We start from the raw sequence: 15,565 nt of genomic DNA, 5'->3' as shown, positions 1-15,565 counted from the left end.
TCTATACAACACAGAGAGCATTCTACTAACCTATGTACAATATAGATAGCATTTTAGTGGCCACTATACAATACAGCGAGCAAACTAGAGACCACAATATATTGTAAGGGGGCATCTTATTGACCAAAATACAATACAGAGAGCAACTTAATAAATATACAATACAGGTAACATTTCCATTGGCTTTATAATACACTGGGTAATTTGAATATTATAGTCAGTAAAACTATTTCCTCACGCATCTGCAAATTTATTTTATGTATTTACTGGAACTCTTTGAAGTGATGACTGAGCAAGGAGTTAAAGCTTTTCTCATGTAAAATTAATGCAAAAGAATAGACAAGATAATTTTGTAGTTGTAGTTGTAGTTTTGTGCTTTTCAAATCAACTTAAAAACTCATATCCCCACACTGGTAGCAATGGATCACCAAACCTGAAATACGGGTTGATTAAGGGTAAGTAAAAGCACTACTGATAACATGCTGAAATAAAGATGTAAATGTTGCAGGCTAATGCACGATAGATAAGGATCCTGCAGGGGTGCACCCGGGAAAGGGGGGTTCCTAGTCCCAGGAGACCCCCCTCCCAGCCTGGGGCACTGTATGCTTGAGGTGGCTGGACCCTGCCCCCGGTACCAGCCACTTTGCAGCTTATGTGCAGATTGATTGTTTCTATCTGCACTGTCTCTCTTCCCTGCTGTGCCCCCCCTTTCTCCTGCTGTGTGTCCCCACCTCTCTTCACACGGCTCTGCTTGAAAAAGGAAGAGCTGCATGCACCTAACAGTAGTGTATATTATGGGGAAAGGTAGCGTTGGAAAGCAGCCAAGTACTGTCTAAAATTATAGCCATGCCCCCATGCATGCTGGTCAAGCCCACTGGCAATGTGGCATCGAAACCCCTCTTTACAAATCCTGCGTTTGCCCCTGTCATGGATGGGCATTTGAAGCAGGGGAGCGCTAGCAAATTTTAGCCTGGGGGGCAAGACTTGACTTAGCAGCCTATTGGGATCATTTTAAAAGGATAAAAATACAAGTGGCCCAGTGACCCAGCCCAAGGTAGCCCACTATGGGACCAGCAGATGCCCCCTTGCCCCCCAGCCCAGCCTGCCCCTGATTTGAAGGACACTGCAGGGAGACATTTGGAACCTAAAGTGGCTGGTAAGCAGTGGTCGAAGTGGAAATTTAGTAGTGAAGATATGGAAGTTTAGAAGTGGCAGTATGAAAACTGTAATGGGAACGTAAATGAATGGAATTTGATAGTTTTACAATGAACGCAACAGGAGAAGTGGCACAAGATGCCTTTTTATATTAGATCCATTTGTAGCCTCAATGGCACTTTAATCTCATGTAACCTTTAGCCAGTACTTGTTTTTCACATGTACTTGTATGCTGGTGACCATCTGAATCTTTTATGCAATTCTCTGAAAAAAGGAAACCATAACCTGAGAAAAAAAAATACAAGACTATGAGAAATGAGCTATTCTCTTAAGATGTGTCTCGTGAACTAACCAACTTTCCTCTGTCATAAATTAGCAGGGGTACAAGTGCTAGGCACGCAGACCCACACTAAATTCCCCTGAAAAATCACCAGGCTACTTGCCTGATTGTAAATCTGTAATACACTGATGAGTGCAAAACCATGAAATGAAACTAAAGAAAATAGATTTATCTTATATAGTCTTCACTTGTCAGAAAACAAACACAATTATCTAATGACCTAATTGAATGTTTTTTTCTGAACTTGTTTCTGAAAAATCCTTATTATGATTGTTCGACAGCAGTCATGTTCCAGGTAATCTTTAAAGTGGAACTAAGCTAAAAAATGAAACCATTTATTTTAAAATGTCATATATAAAATGGATAGTCAATACAAATCTAACTTAGTTTTATAATATCAGGCTCATATGACTTGCATGTGTAATGATGAGCTCTCTCAAAGTGGTGCTATTTCTCGTATGATGCGAGTAAGGAGTATTGTGTAATAATAGAAATGTTTGGTCTGATTTTTATAAAAAAAGAAATATGTAAGTAGAGAAAGCACAATGGTATCCCAGTGGCCGATCACATGGCAATGACTTCGACTTAGACAGCGACCACCGCATATGCCTCCACATTCGTGACGGTTAGCAGAATTGTGAAATGCTATTATGGGTGTGATGTTTAATGGGGCGTTGGGCATTTTAGTGTGGCACTTTCTGAGTGATTACATAATTCATCAACAGACTATTCATACTAAAATGAAAGATTTCAGGAATATTGCACTTAAAATTGTTCTTTCGATTCTGGACAGAATTTTTTAGAGGCGTCTGTTTACGTCTCAGCTAAATCAGAACACGCAAATCTTTTGTTGCACACAGATGTTCGATGGCTAAGCAAGGATACATTTCTATAAATATATCAGGCTCTTTTGCCTTAAATAAATGAGTTTTTGGCCTTCAGAGGCGCACAATATAAGCAATTAGAAGATGAACTGGGGCTGTCAGAATTACAATTTTTAATGTACATTAAAGCTTTGTTAATAAAAAAAAAAATGAAAAAATAGTTGCAGGGAAAAGACACAAATGATTGTGGAATCCTAAGCTCTGGGAACGTTTTTCAGCAAAATTTGAAATTGGAGTCTTCCCATAGGCAGCACCAGAAACTGAGAAATGTACAAAATCTGAAGTCACAGCTAGGACCTCAGAAGAAGGGATATAAACTTCTTGACAATGGTCACTATGTAGGACCGGTAGAAAGTGTTATTTCAGTCTTCACATTTCCAGGGTTCTGCACTACTGGAACCTGTATGCTCAGAAGAGGCCCCATACTCTGCTCTGTTGAGGGTGGGGAGCCCAGGAGGTGAGAATGACATGGCCAGGCCCCTACCCAAATATTTCTTCTGTTGAGGGTGGGGAGCCCAGGAGGTGAGAATGACATGGCCAGGCCCCTACCCAAATATTTCTATAGGGCCCAGTGATGCACTGTTCTGCCCCTGCTCTTTTGGATCCAGATACCTTTTGTGAGTCAGCATTTTTGCAAATAGGAATTATAAAATCTAAATACCCATCTATTTAACAGATGACCATGCTTAACATTAGGAATTGGTAGCTACTGGCCTTACTGTACAAGACTTAGATACACCATATATCAAGCAAGCCATTTCACATTTTATTATTATTATTATTAATATTTATTTATAAGGCGCCACAAGGCATCCGCAGCGCCGTACAGAGACAAACAAAATCACAATACAATGGGAGACAGCACAGTACAGTAAACACAGCAACTCAGTACGCTCAATGCACAGCTAGAGTGGGCGGGGAAGGGGGAGGGAGGATCCGCAAACGACGGGGCCCAAGAAGGAGGGCGCGGAAGACAGGGAGACCCCCAGGGGGGAGGAGGGAGCGAGAGTGGACGTGGGGTGGAGGACCCTCGAGGAGGAGGGCTAAGTAGCTGGAGAGCAGAGTTAGAAGTGTTGGAAACAGGAGGAGAGATGGCCCTGCTCAGAGGAGCGTACAATCTAAGGGATCACCCTACCCAGTATGAGAACAAATTATGGGGGGAGGTCAGTGTTTAAAATGGTTGAAAAGTAAAATGTTGTTTAGGTTTGTATCCATCTTGATTGGGCCCTTGACCTTGGTATCAGCATGTTAACTTCCCCTGACAAGTCCTGGGGCAGCTTAAATGTTGTATCTAAACATTGGTTGATACTTTAAAAAAGAGTTCATCTTAATTATCATCTATTTCTTTATATATTGCGCAACTAATTCCGCAGCGCTGTACAGAGAACTCACTCACATCAGTCCCTGTCCCATTGGAGCTTACAATCTAAATCCCTTAGCACACACACACACACACACACACACACAGACTACGGGCAATGTAATAGCAGCCAATTAACCTACCACTATGTTTTTGGAGTGTGGGAGGAAACACGGGGAGAACATACAAACTCCACACACACAAGTTGTTCCTGGTTATGTAATGTTAATTTATATTTAATTTTAAAAATGAAAAGTTAATAAACTTAATATAGGGGATTTACCCCAAGATCATATATTATGTCTTCTTCTGGGTTGGTGGGGTACAAGGGACTCAATTGCTTACACCAGGTATTTAATAATTTGGGGAGACCAACATAAAACAGTCTGTACTGTCTATCCATTATTCAATAACTAAGGATGTGGGATGGATTTTTAGAGAAGCTCAGAGCTGTTTTATCATGTAAGAAAACACATTAAAATATAGTTTGTTTCGGTTTTAGTTCCACTACAAAAGGTCTTGAGAACAGGCAACAAAAAGACATTTGATCTTCTGCAGTCTCCAAATGCATTATTAATGCTATTCTAGCTTCGTCAAGCTGTACTCTGTACCAAAACCAGGGAACGTGAGTTCCTCAAATTGTAAGCTGATCATCTGACAACAAAGTCTTCTCCTTCTGGCCAGTTTTACCTACATATAAACATTATTTCACTCTGAATTTTAACAATGATCATTGGTATACTTTATATCCGAGTCTTACCTGCACACAGCTTTGAAAGGCATCAATATTGTGTATTTTGTGTAATATTGTGTTTTCAACAATGTACTATCCTAAACATTACTGAAAATAAAACACAACTGCTTTTATAATTATTATAGCAAATTGGAAAACAATATTACAATGATTTGTGTTCAGGCACAAGATGACCTCACCTTGGTTATCAGGACTTGTCTGTAAACTCAGAAATGTGTTTAATAACAGCAGCTATTTTAGCCAACTTAAAACCCTGTATTTTGGTGATGGATATGTCTATCCTCTCAGTGAGGAAAAGCTGAGATTGTAGAAACAAAGTACCAAAATGTATATTATCTGTTTCATATAATATGAGTAGACACCTCTTACCAAAAGTCTAATAAAATGTTCTGTTTTTCTCTCTAGTTCTACATGATTGAAGAATTTTGAAGATAAAAAGTCAATGGAGTAGCGAGCTTTATTGCAGTAAGTACCAATTATATTTCTGTCTGAAAATCACAGAGCATTAAGGATCACAGAATAATATATTGTGTGTGTTATTGTTTTACCTTCTGTGCTTTATTGTTGATTATTTGGAAATGATAAGCTTTTCTTCATTATAAGCCCTAGTGACTTTTTTTCTGGCTTCACTAACGTTGTTATGTACATTTTCAGTGTTTCCAAAGTGTATTAATGTTGATATTTCCAAATAAATGTTTATATCAATGTTTGGGAGTGTCACATGAGTTTGCAAAGTATTGAGCTGCATAAATAGTATTTTATTATAGATTGGTTCTAGCAATGTATTGTTGTGTTATTGCTGAATTTATGGTGTAAGCCAATGGAATATGATGCACGTGTTTTGTTATGGGGGGAGACTGGATGTGAGTCTCTTCATTTGCACTTTGGGAAGAGTGGCAGAAGAAGGTGTATGAACACTTAACTTTCACAGAAAGCTCCCGATTTGTTACTGTGACAACTACAATCAGCTTATTTTCCTGTGTGATGCCAAATGTGATATTGTTGGGGGAAGGGAGGGGGTTGCATGCTGTAGGAGTACACAGCAGACTACTCTTGTGTTCACTCAGTCTGTCTGTAGGTTGTATGGTATCTATGTGCACAAACTATAAGCCTCAACCAATTGACATAACAAGCGAAGCAGAGCAATAAAATAGTTTGATATAAGTATAAAGATCATCATCCAATATCATCACATTGTGAGAATAAATTGTAATAAGATCTCACAATTATCTCTATGTGTGTGGAACATGAAAGATGTGCGTTAGAAATATGATTGTCCCAGTTACATCATTTTGATTATACATACATAGAGATACTTCACTAAATATTGAAGGATCATAAATCATACTTGCAACAATGAGTTTTTGTCTTCCGGGAGGGGGGCATGGTGGGAGGGCGGGAGGGGGGTGTGGTGGGAGGGCAGGATGGGCCGGGTTACAGCAAATCGTGTCATTTTGGCCTTGCCCCTGCAACAAAAACGACATTTTGACTCCTGATTGGGCGCAATTCACCATGAATCACGTCCTGCCCATCCTGCCCACTTCACTAGGAAATTGGCAGGATGCGGAAGAATTACCTGCTCTCCTAGGAGTCCGGGAGACATACCTGGAATTTGGAAGACTTCTGGACATTCTGGGAGCGTGGGAAGTATGCCAGAAATAAATAATTATTATCACATGCTCACTACATCAAGTTTATCATATTTCTATATGATATTTATTTATTTTAACAATGTATTAAGGGCTAATCTAATCCCTATTTTTACTCACCTATTTCTCATGTTTACTGTGTGCTGCTGTTAACACCTAATGGCTACATCTATCAAGCCTATCTGACTTCAAACTTGCCCGTGCTTAAACATGCATAAAATACTCTGTGCTGCTGCAAACATTGTAATACATTGATCAACAAGCCCCACCCACTTTACCTCCTGCCAGACCAGTATGTCTTAAAAGACAGTAACAAATTTGGTAAATGAATATAACAATCACTCTGACATTGTGAACGAAACCTATAAAAACATAATATACATAGTCTTTATACTTGTAGGAGTCAAATGACAAATTTTGGCCTACTGGAGGGCTTTACTATTATAGATCAATACACCAGACCCAAATCAGGGACAAATTGAAATTAAAAATAAAAAAAAATTGGTTGGAAAAAACACAGACAGCAAAGAATATTTCAACATGACTTACTCATTAAGACTTAAAGGGTTAACTAGCTTTGCAGAATACCATTTATTGGAATTCCCACTTTCAAATAATGGAGGCTAAAAGAGACAAGGACAGGTAATAGCTAATTTCGAAACCCACCATGGAAATTATACTGAGAAAGAAAACAACAAAAAAATCTCACATGATGTGAGAAAAAAAAAAAAAAAAGGTACATTCAGGTTAGACCACAAACTGCTTAAAAAAATATTCTAAAACAAAGCGGCAAGACATGGGTTGGATTGATCCGGCTTTCAGATAGACACACAGTAACAAGCTCACAAAGAGGTGAGGATTGTGGGTAACAATCTTGTGCCTTACTGATGAACAGACGCAGCAAAGGTAAAATACTTTCTTATGTTTATTTTTATCGTTGTGTTTTTACAGTCCAACCATAAAACGGATTGATCTGCACTAGAGAGTCTAGTAGCGTACTTTCACCTGTTATATGATATAATGGCACAGGAGTTATTTTGAGGAGCCATATTCTCACTAGGGCTGTGTGTAGAAGAATAAATCTGTATGTTCACCTTCACCGTACTATACACTTTGATAGTGCTAAAATATTCCAGACATAGTATCAAATCTACAGCTCCAGTGTTTTTATTTCTTTATTACTGTTGCTATCGTATTCCAGACAGATTGCAAGTTAATAGCTAATCCCTTACCTTCTGGGACACATTGGAACAGGTCTTTCAGTATTTGTAGGCGTGAATAAGTATGTAACACATGACCCAAAACAGTGGTTATAAATGATATCATGCAGCTGTCAGTGACACCACACACTGCATGTTATAGTCATGCATGTGTCATGTACATTTCTAAAGTAAGCATGATGACATCATGGGAATTATAGTCTAAAATAAGATCTGGAGTGCGACAGGTCGCTTGCCATGAGAACACACATAACATTTGTGTTATATTAATCGCCATCGCGCGTGATGTTATATAAATATCGATATGTCATGGCATTTTTATTCTTATTGTTCAGTTAGTAAAAGAAAAGCACATGAAAATGCGGCATAAAACTTTTATAAATCACTGCACTCAAAACGCTGTATTGCATAAAATAATGGCAGCTTATTGCTCTGTTTTACTGCTGTATTTTATCTCAAGCAGAAAGCGAGGACAGCCTTGTGACATGGTATTAGGGTATGTCTAAAAATCATCAGATGTTGGGTGGCACTAGGGCAATTAACTTGTAGTGGTCCCTGCCAATGTCATTGTCCAAAGTATTTGTCCAACATGTTCAGTGTCTGTACCACCACCCAACCCACACATGGAGATGGGGCAAATACTGCCATGACAGCCTATAGTTAAAGCTGTCCAGCCTTATTCGAGTGCCAATCACCAACCACGCACATCTCTCTGCCAACAGTCATGTTGTCTGAGAACCCCACAAGCAAATCCCCACACCCCCTAGCCTCAGAGCTAGGTGCTAGCCCCACAATTTCCCAATTTATAGCCAACTCTGAAAGTTCTCCCAATGTTTTACTTGGGTGTCAGACAATTGGTTTCCATGTCTACAAATTCAGTTAAAGTGTATCAATATTTACACCCAGTGGATAGCTTGAATATTGGTTCAAACCAGAAAATGACTGCTTGCAGTTTGTGTGGGAGACAGGTCCACTTTAACCTCATCATCTAAAAATTCAGTGGCAAAAGCCAGGGCTGCCATAGGAGAATTGGGATACGTGGAAGATACAACCAGAAGCTGAAAATTTTGACTACTATATGGGCCTGACGCAGCGTTGAATATACGCCTGTTTGTGTAGCCTGGTGGCGGGTGCAAATATACATTTTTGATGATGATCATCGCCAGCACTATCTAACCGGTTTTGATTGGCTCTGACTGCGTTTTCACCTCTGAAGTTGCTGAGTGTTTTCATCATTGATCATACATAAAGTATAGGATTCTGTGGATTTAAACAAAAAATGTTTCTTACTTTCCTTCGTGTCTGAGAAGGACGGTTATATCTGCTGTGTAATAGTAAGCCTAATTGCAAACTAGTTTTTCAATATGAAGGCAAATGTTAACGTTAACTGATTATTATAGTTGTAATGTTCTCCCCAGATTCTCATGGGTTTACTCCAGATGCTCCGGTTTCCTCTCACAGTCCAAAAACTAGACCGGTAGGTTAATTAACTATGGTCGAAATTGACCTTAGTTTGTGTTTGTGTCGTGGAGAATTTAGACTGTTAGTTCCACTGGGTTAGGGACTGATTTGGATAATCAATCATTTTCTGTAAAGTCCTGTGTAATATGTTTCATACATATCACCATTTTAGAACATGATAAAGCAAGAAGTAAAGTCTTCCATCAGTACCTGCAGCATAATACTGCTTGCTTTGAGATAAATAATCATGACAGCACCCAAACAGGTAAGACTGAGATCATACAATTGATAACAATCGGAATATATTACATATCGCTATATAATACAAAGACATGCATACTGTGTCAAGTTTTAAAGTGTTTAATTTTTTTGTACTTACTTTTGCTGTACTATTTTCTATAGAAAGGTCATGTGACAAAATAAAGACCTGGGGCTAGATTTACTTAGCTACGGGTTTGAAAAAGTGGGGATGTTGCCTATAGCAACCAATCAGATTCTAGCTGTCATTTTGTAGAAAGTACTAAATAAATGAAAGCTAGAATCTGATTGGTCGCTATAGGCAACATCCCCACTTTTTCAAACCCGCAGCTTAGTAAATCTAGCCCCTGAACTTATACAATACACAAAACTTTTCTTTCATAGCTACATATCTGAGTTTGCTACTGTCCATTTATTGGATTGTTGGTTTAGTTACTTGTTAGATTTACTATATATGGAAAAAAACATAAGAACAAAACAGAAATCTAAGTACAGCTCTATATATTTTCTCAGTGTATTTAGAGCTGTCCTGGAATTGCAAGGAACGGCTAGCACAGAGACAGTCTTACCCCACTGGAGCATACAGTCTAAACTCTCTACCACATAAACACACACAATTTAATCACAAGCCTATTAACTTACCAGTATGTTTATAGAATGTGATTTAAAACCAACATGAACACAAGAGGAGCATACAAACGCCAAGCAGATAATGCCCTGGTCAGAGTGGAACCCGTATCTCCAGCACTGCAAGGCTAATCATTTTGCAACAAAATATTTCTAATTTAAAGGCATGATCACACAGAGTAGATTAATGATTGCCCATCGACCCCCTCATATGTGACAGTGGGACAATGGTGGGTGGACATAAATTAAAAGGAATATTCACTCCCTCTCTTTCCTTTTCACATATGCTTCCTCACTTCTCACCTTATAACATGCTCCTCAGAGGACCCCATTCCACCGATAGATTTCTACCTGCTTGTCCATTGGAGTGGGGCTCTGATCTTCACAGCAGCTTCCTCTATTCACCTACTAGATAGACAAGCAATAAGTGAACACTGTAGGCCTCTCTACTCCCAATTAGCCCAGTTATTTAATTATTTGTTTCAACATTTAAAGCAAAGATCCTATATTGCATTATTAGCCCCTACAAAACTTTAATAGCCCCAATGAACCTCACATTACATTAATAGCAATCACATTTAATGAAAAGAGACCCCATATTTAATTAATAGATCTCACCTGCTGCTACATTAAATAGACCTCACATTACATTTATAGCCCCCACTTTACATAAATAGTATGCATCTTATATTAATATCCCGCTACATTATATTAATGCCCTCACATTACAGCTTTACATTACATTATTAGACTACACCAGCCCCACACATTACATTAATATCCCAGCTATATTAGTAGCTCCATTGTCTACCTCCTGCTTACTCTCTACACAGGTGGAGAGCTGGCACCATTCCCACTTGTGCTGAAGGATGAAGGGATGGGTTGACTCACACATAAGGGAGGGGGGCTGGATTAAAGGAGAGAGGAAAGTGAAAAAGAGGATGGTATTAAAGGGGAGAAACAGACGGGAAGGGAATGAGCAGATGGGAAAGGGAGGTGGAGGAGCAGGAGGGGAGACAGGCAGACCATCAGGAAGAAACATAACAGAACTCTGTCTTGACTGACTGTGCATCCTTTCTGTTAGCCCAAGCATCTTGCTGTAGGCTGAAAGGGAGATGAGCCGGTCAGGGCAGAGGGTTGATCACCGCTGTTAGTAGCAGGACATTTAATACAGCTGATTCCTGTTAAGGGGCTAACCACCAGGAAAGACCCCAGTGCCAGGGTTTAACCCTGATAAGTTCATGCCAGTACAACCATCGGTGCAGGGTGGGCCCATAAGTCAGCCGTCTGTGTGGGCCTCCATGACTCATGGGCCCAAGTCCACTGTACACCTTGCACCCATTGTGGATACACCAGTGGTCATACTGGGTTTTTGGAATGTCACTATTTTCTGACTATGAAACTGCAGAGTTGTAACATTAAGATAGCTCAGTCAGCATAACAATAATGTCACACCACAGTGATTCAGGTGTCTATATGCTGCATGCAGAGCATTGACTGGAGAAGATCATTCCCCATTCAGTGTAATGTTTCTACAATTCTGGGTTCTAAAACGCCAATGTGACCTTGCCTTACCTATGCTTGCTTTTGCGCTGCAGTAGGGGTTTTTGTTAGCCTTTTGAAAGTGATATTGTTATTAAAAAGAATATTCCTCCTTTGAGGCAGATATTATCTGTGAAGGAAACAGATTTACATAGACAATGTGCATATCTTCCTGTGGTGTTCAGAACAGTGCAGCTTCTGCAGTTCAGGACTGACTGGTGCTATAGATTACTAATGGTGACAAGACTCAGCCTATGGGCAGATCAAGGTAAGCCCAGTCATTGTGCACTACAATGAACGCAGCAAGGAACAATGGTATTTTATGATACATAAGTTGTGATGATGCATAAGTAGTTGTATGATATATAAGTAGTGATGTTATATAATTAAAGTTCCCAAAGATCATTAACATCAGTATATTTGTTAGTAAAGTTAGTAAAAAAAAAAGTGTTATACGTGCCAGAAAAAAGATCAGTAAAAATAATATGACACTTTTGGGTTAACTCTGAATAGTGCTATAGACATTATTTTCTACCCTTGATCACTTTATTTTATACTGGGTTCTACTATGTTCACTTGTTGATACATTGAAGAATAATATCAATTATTGTAGGGGAAACGATCTATTCTGATATGCTTTTAGTATCAGTTTATGTGTGTATATTGAATGTATACAAAAACATATAGCGGTTTTAAAAACACCATATCTAAAAATTATACAAGACATAAACAATATGTATAAAACTGAACAAGATTACAATGAATACCTAATCATTCCCAATTTTGTTGGAGGATAGAATTGTGTATACTGGTCACAATGTAATTTCTTTCAAATATTATCCAACACTTATTGCATTGTATACATAATTCAATCCGTTACTACTCTCTTATGAAGCATACATTTTTTTAAATCCATCTTTCTGGAATTCACATGAAGTGAAATCCAGAACTCAGAAGAGTGTCTCTTATATGAACACTCCAAAATTAGATTAGGTTATCTCATTCAGCAGTGCTTGGTCAGCTGTGCTATTGGTATAATTGTATCGGACTTATCTAACATTAGTGGCAAAAAGTATACTGAAAAATTAAGTAGATGGATGCATTTGTTCCTGAAACTAATACTTTTGTCAGACCTTGGGTAAAGTACGTATATTTGTTGTCTCTGTAACTGGGGACAATGATATTGATTAGTGACAAATTACCCATTGTTATTGTCATGGAAAATTGTATTTTAAAAATGAATGCTGAGATCAAGGCATGGGAATTCCCCACTATATAACGCCAAGTCGGTGTCTCTCTCAGAAGTGATCAGAAGTGATGGGGCTCCATTAGGAGCAAGTAATCATTAGTGTATGAGGGTTTTATATTTCTTAACCCCTGGAATGATTGGTGGATCCCTAGATGAGACCCCCCAGGCTCCAGGAATTGATGAGAAATAATAAGGTGAAAGAAAGTGTGTGGGGTGTATTTATTTCTAATAAAAGGTGTTTGTAAGTGTTTGTATGTGTTTTAGTTCAGCCATGGTGCATTACAGGTCCCAGTAGGCCCTGCATGATAGGACATGTTGGCACTTGTAGTTCTACCCAACACATACCCAACCACGTAAAGGCGGCTATGTCTTGCTGTGACCCACGGTGCACCATGTCAAAATATTTTAATATCACTTTAATGTTTTTTACTAGATCACACACTAGTGTGTGATGAACACTTGTGCTTTCAGCACAGGGTTGGTTTTTCCTGAAGGGGCTCACTTTTTTTTTTTTGGTGGACCCAGTCACCCTAGGGGATTCAGCCCTGTTCTCATCCGCCTCTGATTGGTTGTAACTATTGCAGGGGAATCCCATGCTGCTGGTTTCCCTGCTATAGTGCCATTACTATACTCCAGTGAACATGTTCAATGTTCACTGCATCTACATGCGCAAAGGACACATACTACAGCCTATGATTTCTGGAGTTAATGGGGCAGGGAAGGGGTGTCCGAATCAAGCTTTTGGCATCTCAAAGTTACTTACTTTTCTGCCATATCTCTTGCACCAGCTACAGGGTTAGTCTAAGATCTGAGTACTGATGACAGTCTTGTTTGCATGCTATAACGTGTATGTAATCAGGAGCAACTGTAACAATGTATTTTATGTTCAGTGGACATTAAGATCAGCCTAATAAATGTCTTTGATGGAAGAAATATCTCTATATCTATCTATCTATCTATCTATCTGTCTGTCTGTCTGTCTGTCTGTCTGCCTGCCTGTCTGTCTGTCTGTCTATCTATCTATCTATATTTTTATATATAAATATAGATATATAGATTTTTTTTTAATTGATTTGTCATTAAAGCTTATATTATTAACAGTTAAACATTAGTTTGTATCCTGCTGTGTCTTGTGCAGTAGAGCAGAGGAGACCTACACCTAAATTCATCCGCACACATATCTTGAGAGCCATTCTTGAGAGCCATTCCTTGTTGAATTCAGGAGTATGCAGAGCTGATTTACGTGCATTTTTAAACAACCACACATTGCGCTCACAATGCGTGCCTTGATGAATCCGGCCCTACATGTGACATCAAATGTCTCCAATTATACACATTCTCCCTGCCTTTGAAGTATAAGAAGTATTTAGCCGAAATTTACTTACACCCAGTGAATTCACAGGACAAAATAGCTCATATTATTTGGATAAAGTAGAGCCAGATTTACATTTTCATTTTATTAACTTGTGGGCCATAATCACAACAATATCAAATAAGGGTTTTATGTCACAAGTGCAACTGCCATAAATTTTGAGCTGTTGATTTCACCCATACCCGCATGTACTGTGCAGTTGTACCATATATTGACCAATCCTGTATCATGGTATACTTTTCAATGGTGTCTACCAAAGCTAGTTGTGTCTGAGACTGCTTTAGTCATCTGACACAGTAATCATGATATCTCTTGTACCAGTGTTACATTTCAGTTTAATGGATGAGCCACACTAGTGTTCCAGAACACATTATCGTTTGCAATCAGTGAAAAGTCTTTTGCTTCTCATTGCAGTTTCCGTCTCAAAGCACAAGCATATCAAACACAGCATGTTACACAAGTTACACAGCATAGCAAAATAGCTAATGTCAATACCTTTTACTGTTAGGCTTTATAGCATCAAAGTTTCCCGGAACATTTGTTCAAATACCTTCTTAGAATCTGTTAAAAAAAATTATTGCTTTTATCTGACAAACTTTCATTGTGCATAAACATTACATTACATTCCATTAACTTTCATTTGACCTCTGAATCTGTGTATTGGGATGTTATTTGGAATTTATGAAAGCAGTATTTAGCACTAGCTATTTTTGGGGACGGGAAGTAAAATTATATGCTTTTCATTTATTATTATTAATTTAGACTAGCTATATTCTGTCTAATAAGTGTTTGGGCAAAACCGCATCCCCTGCCTAGTGCCTCTGGTGTGCTGTGCAGCCCCCAAAATCACTCACCTCCCCTAAAAACACTCCTCCATGCTCCAGTGATAGGTTTGTGGGTTCAAAGTTTATAATGATGTTATTTGAATATACATCCAGTCAGGGGTACCAAGGGAGAAGCGGGTACAGTGACATTGAGGAGGGGGGGGGGGTTATTAAAAAGAGGGGCCCAGGCCTGCACTGGAACCCTACTTTTTTTGAGCTAATCCTTAATTATTTCCAACCCTGCATGTTTCTTTGACCTCGGGAGGTTTCGGGAGTTTGTTGTGCTGTCTGGACATTGGTGTTGTGTCATTCCACTTAGGAGTAGTGACGTAAGCCACTATGCAAGTAATAAGTCACAGGAACAGCAGAGGTACATCTCTTGTTCTATTAGAAAAGATCTGATAAAGGTCTATATCTGTAAATAATAATGATAGGTGACCTAGACAACGTATGTGTTATTTACAAATCTGTCTTAGCCATACTAGAAAGATACAGGATCCTTGGACCACTAATCAGACAGTCTATATACATAACACACTGTCCAAGATTGTGATGTAATTAAATTTCCTTACACACATTTCCAAAGACCTAACATGTATTTGCCCTTAATACCTTAGAAAAAAAAGTGTTTATCCCCAAAGCTCAGAAGACTGTCCTAAGAGCAGACAGGGGGCCTGGGGAGGTTGATCCCACAACTCTGGGCCATATGGCGGCTGCACCCCTTGCAGGAGAGGAGTTTGGTAAGTAATTCCGGCAGTGGAAATGCTGGCACTTAACCTGCCGACATGAACGTGCCGACACTTCCATTGTACTGACAGGTTTCCAATGTCGTTAATGTGATATGCAACACTGACAATGTCACTAATCGCA

General features: G+C 39.0%; 1 protein-coding gene across 3 annotated transcripts in view; it reads left to right on the top strand.

Annotated features, from left to right (window-relative positions):
- The window catches only part of HDAC7 (histone deacetylase 7), a 273,723-nt gene that overhangs the window by 101,352 nt on the left and 156,806 nt on the right, over positions 1-15,565 (top strand). The window contains exons 1-2 of one of the 3 annotated variants that reach the window (XM_075199262.1): positions 7,015-7,048; positions 8,996-9,088. In XM_075199262.1, coding sequence (XP_075055363.1) covers positions 7,030-7,048; positions 8,996-9,088 — 112 coding nt within the window. In that variant the 5' untranslated portion in view covers positions 7,015-7,029. Of the gene's footprint in view, positions 1-4,898; positions 4,959-7,014; positions 7,049-8,995; positions 9,089-15,565 lie in introns of those variants that run through there. The other 2 variants (XM_075199264.1, XM_075199263.1) reach the window with 2 other exon arrangements.

The sequence above is a fragment of the Mixophyes fleayi genome, chromosome 2 (assembly GCF_038048845.1).
Source record: "Mixophyes fleayi isolate aMixFle1 chromosome 2, aMixFle1.hap1, whole genome shotgun sequence".
Lineage (NCBI taxonomy): Eukaryota > Metazoa > Chordata > Amphibia > Anura > Limnodynastidae > Mixophyes > Mixophyes fleayi.
The sequence above is the reverse complement of the archived record's forward strand: the minus strand, read 5'-3'. Positions and strand labels throughout refer to the sequence as shown.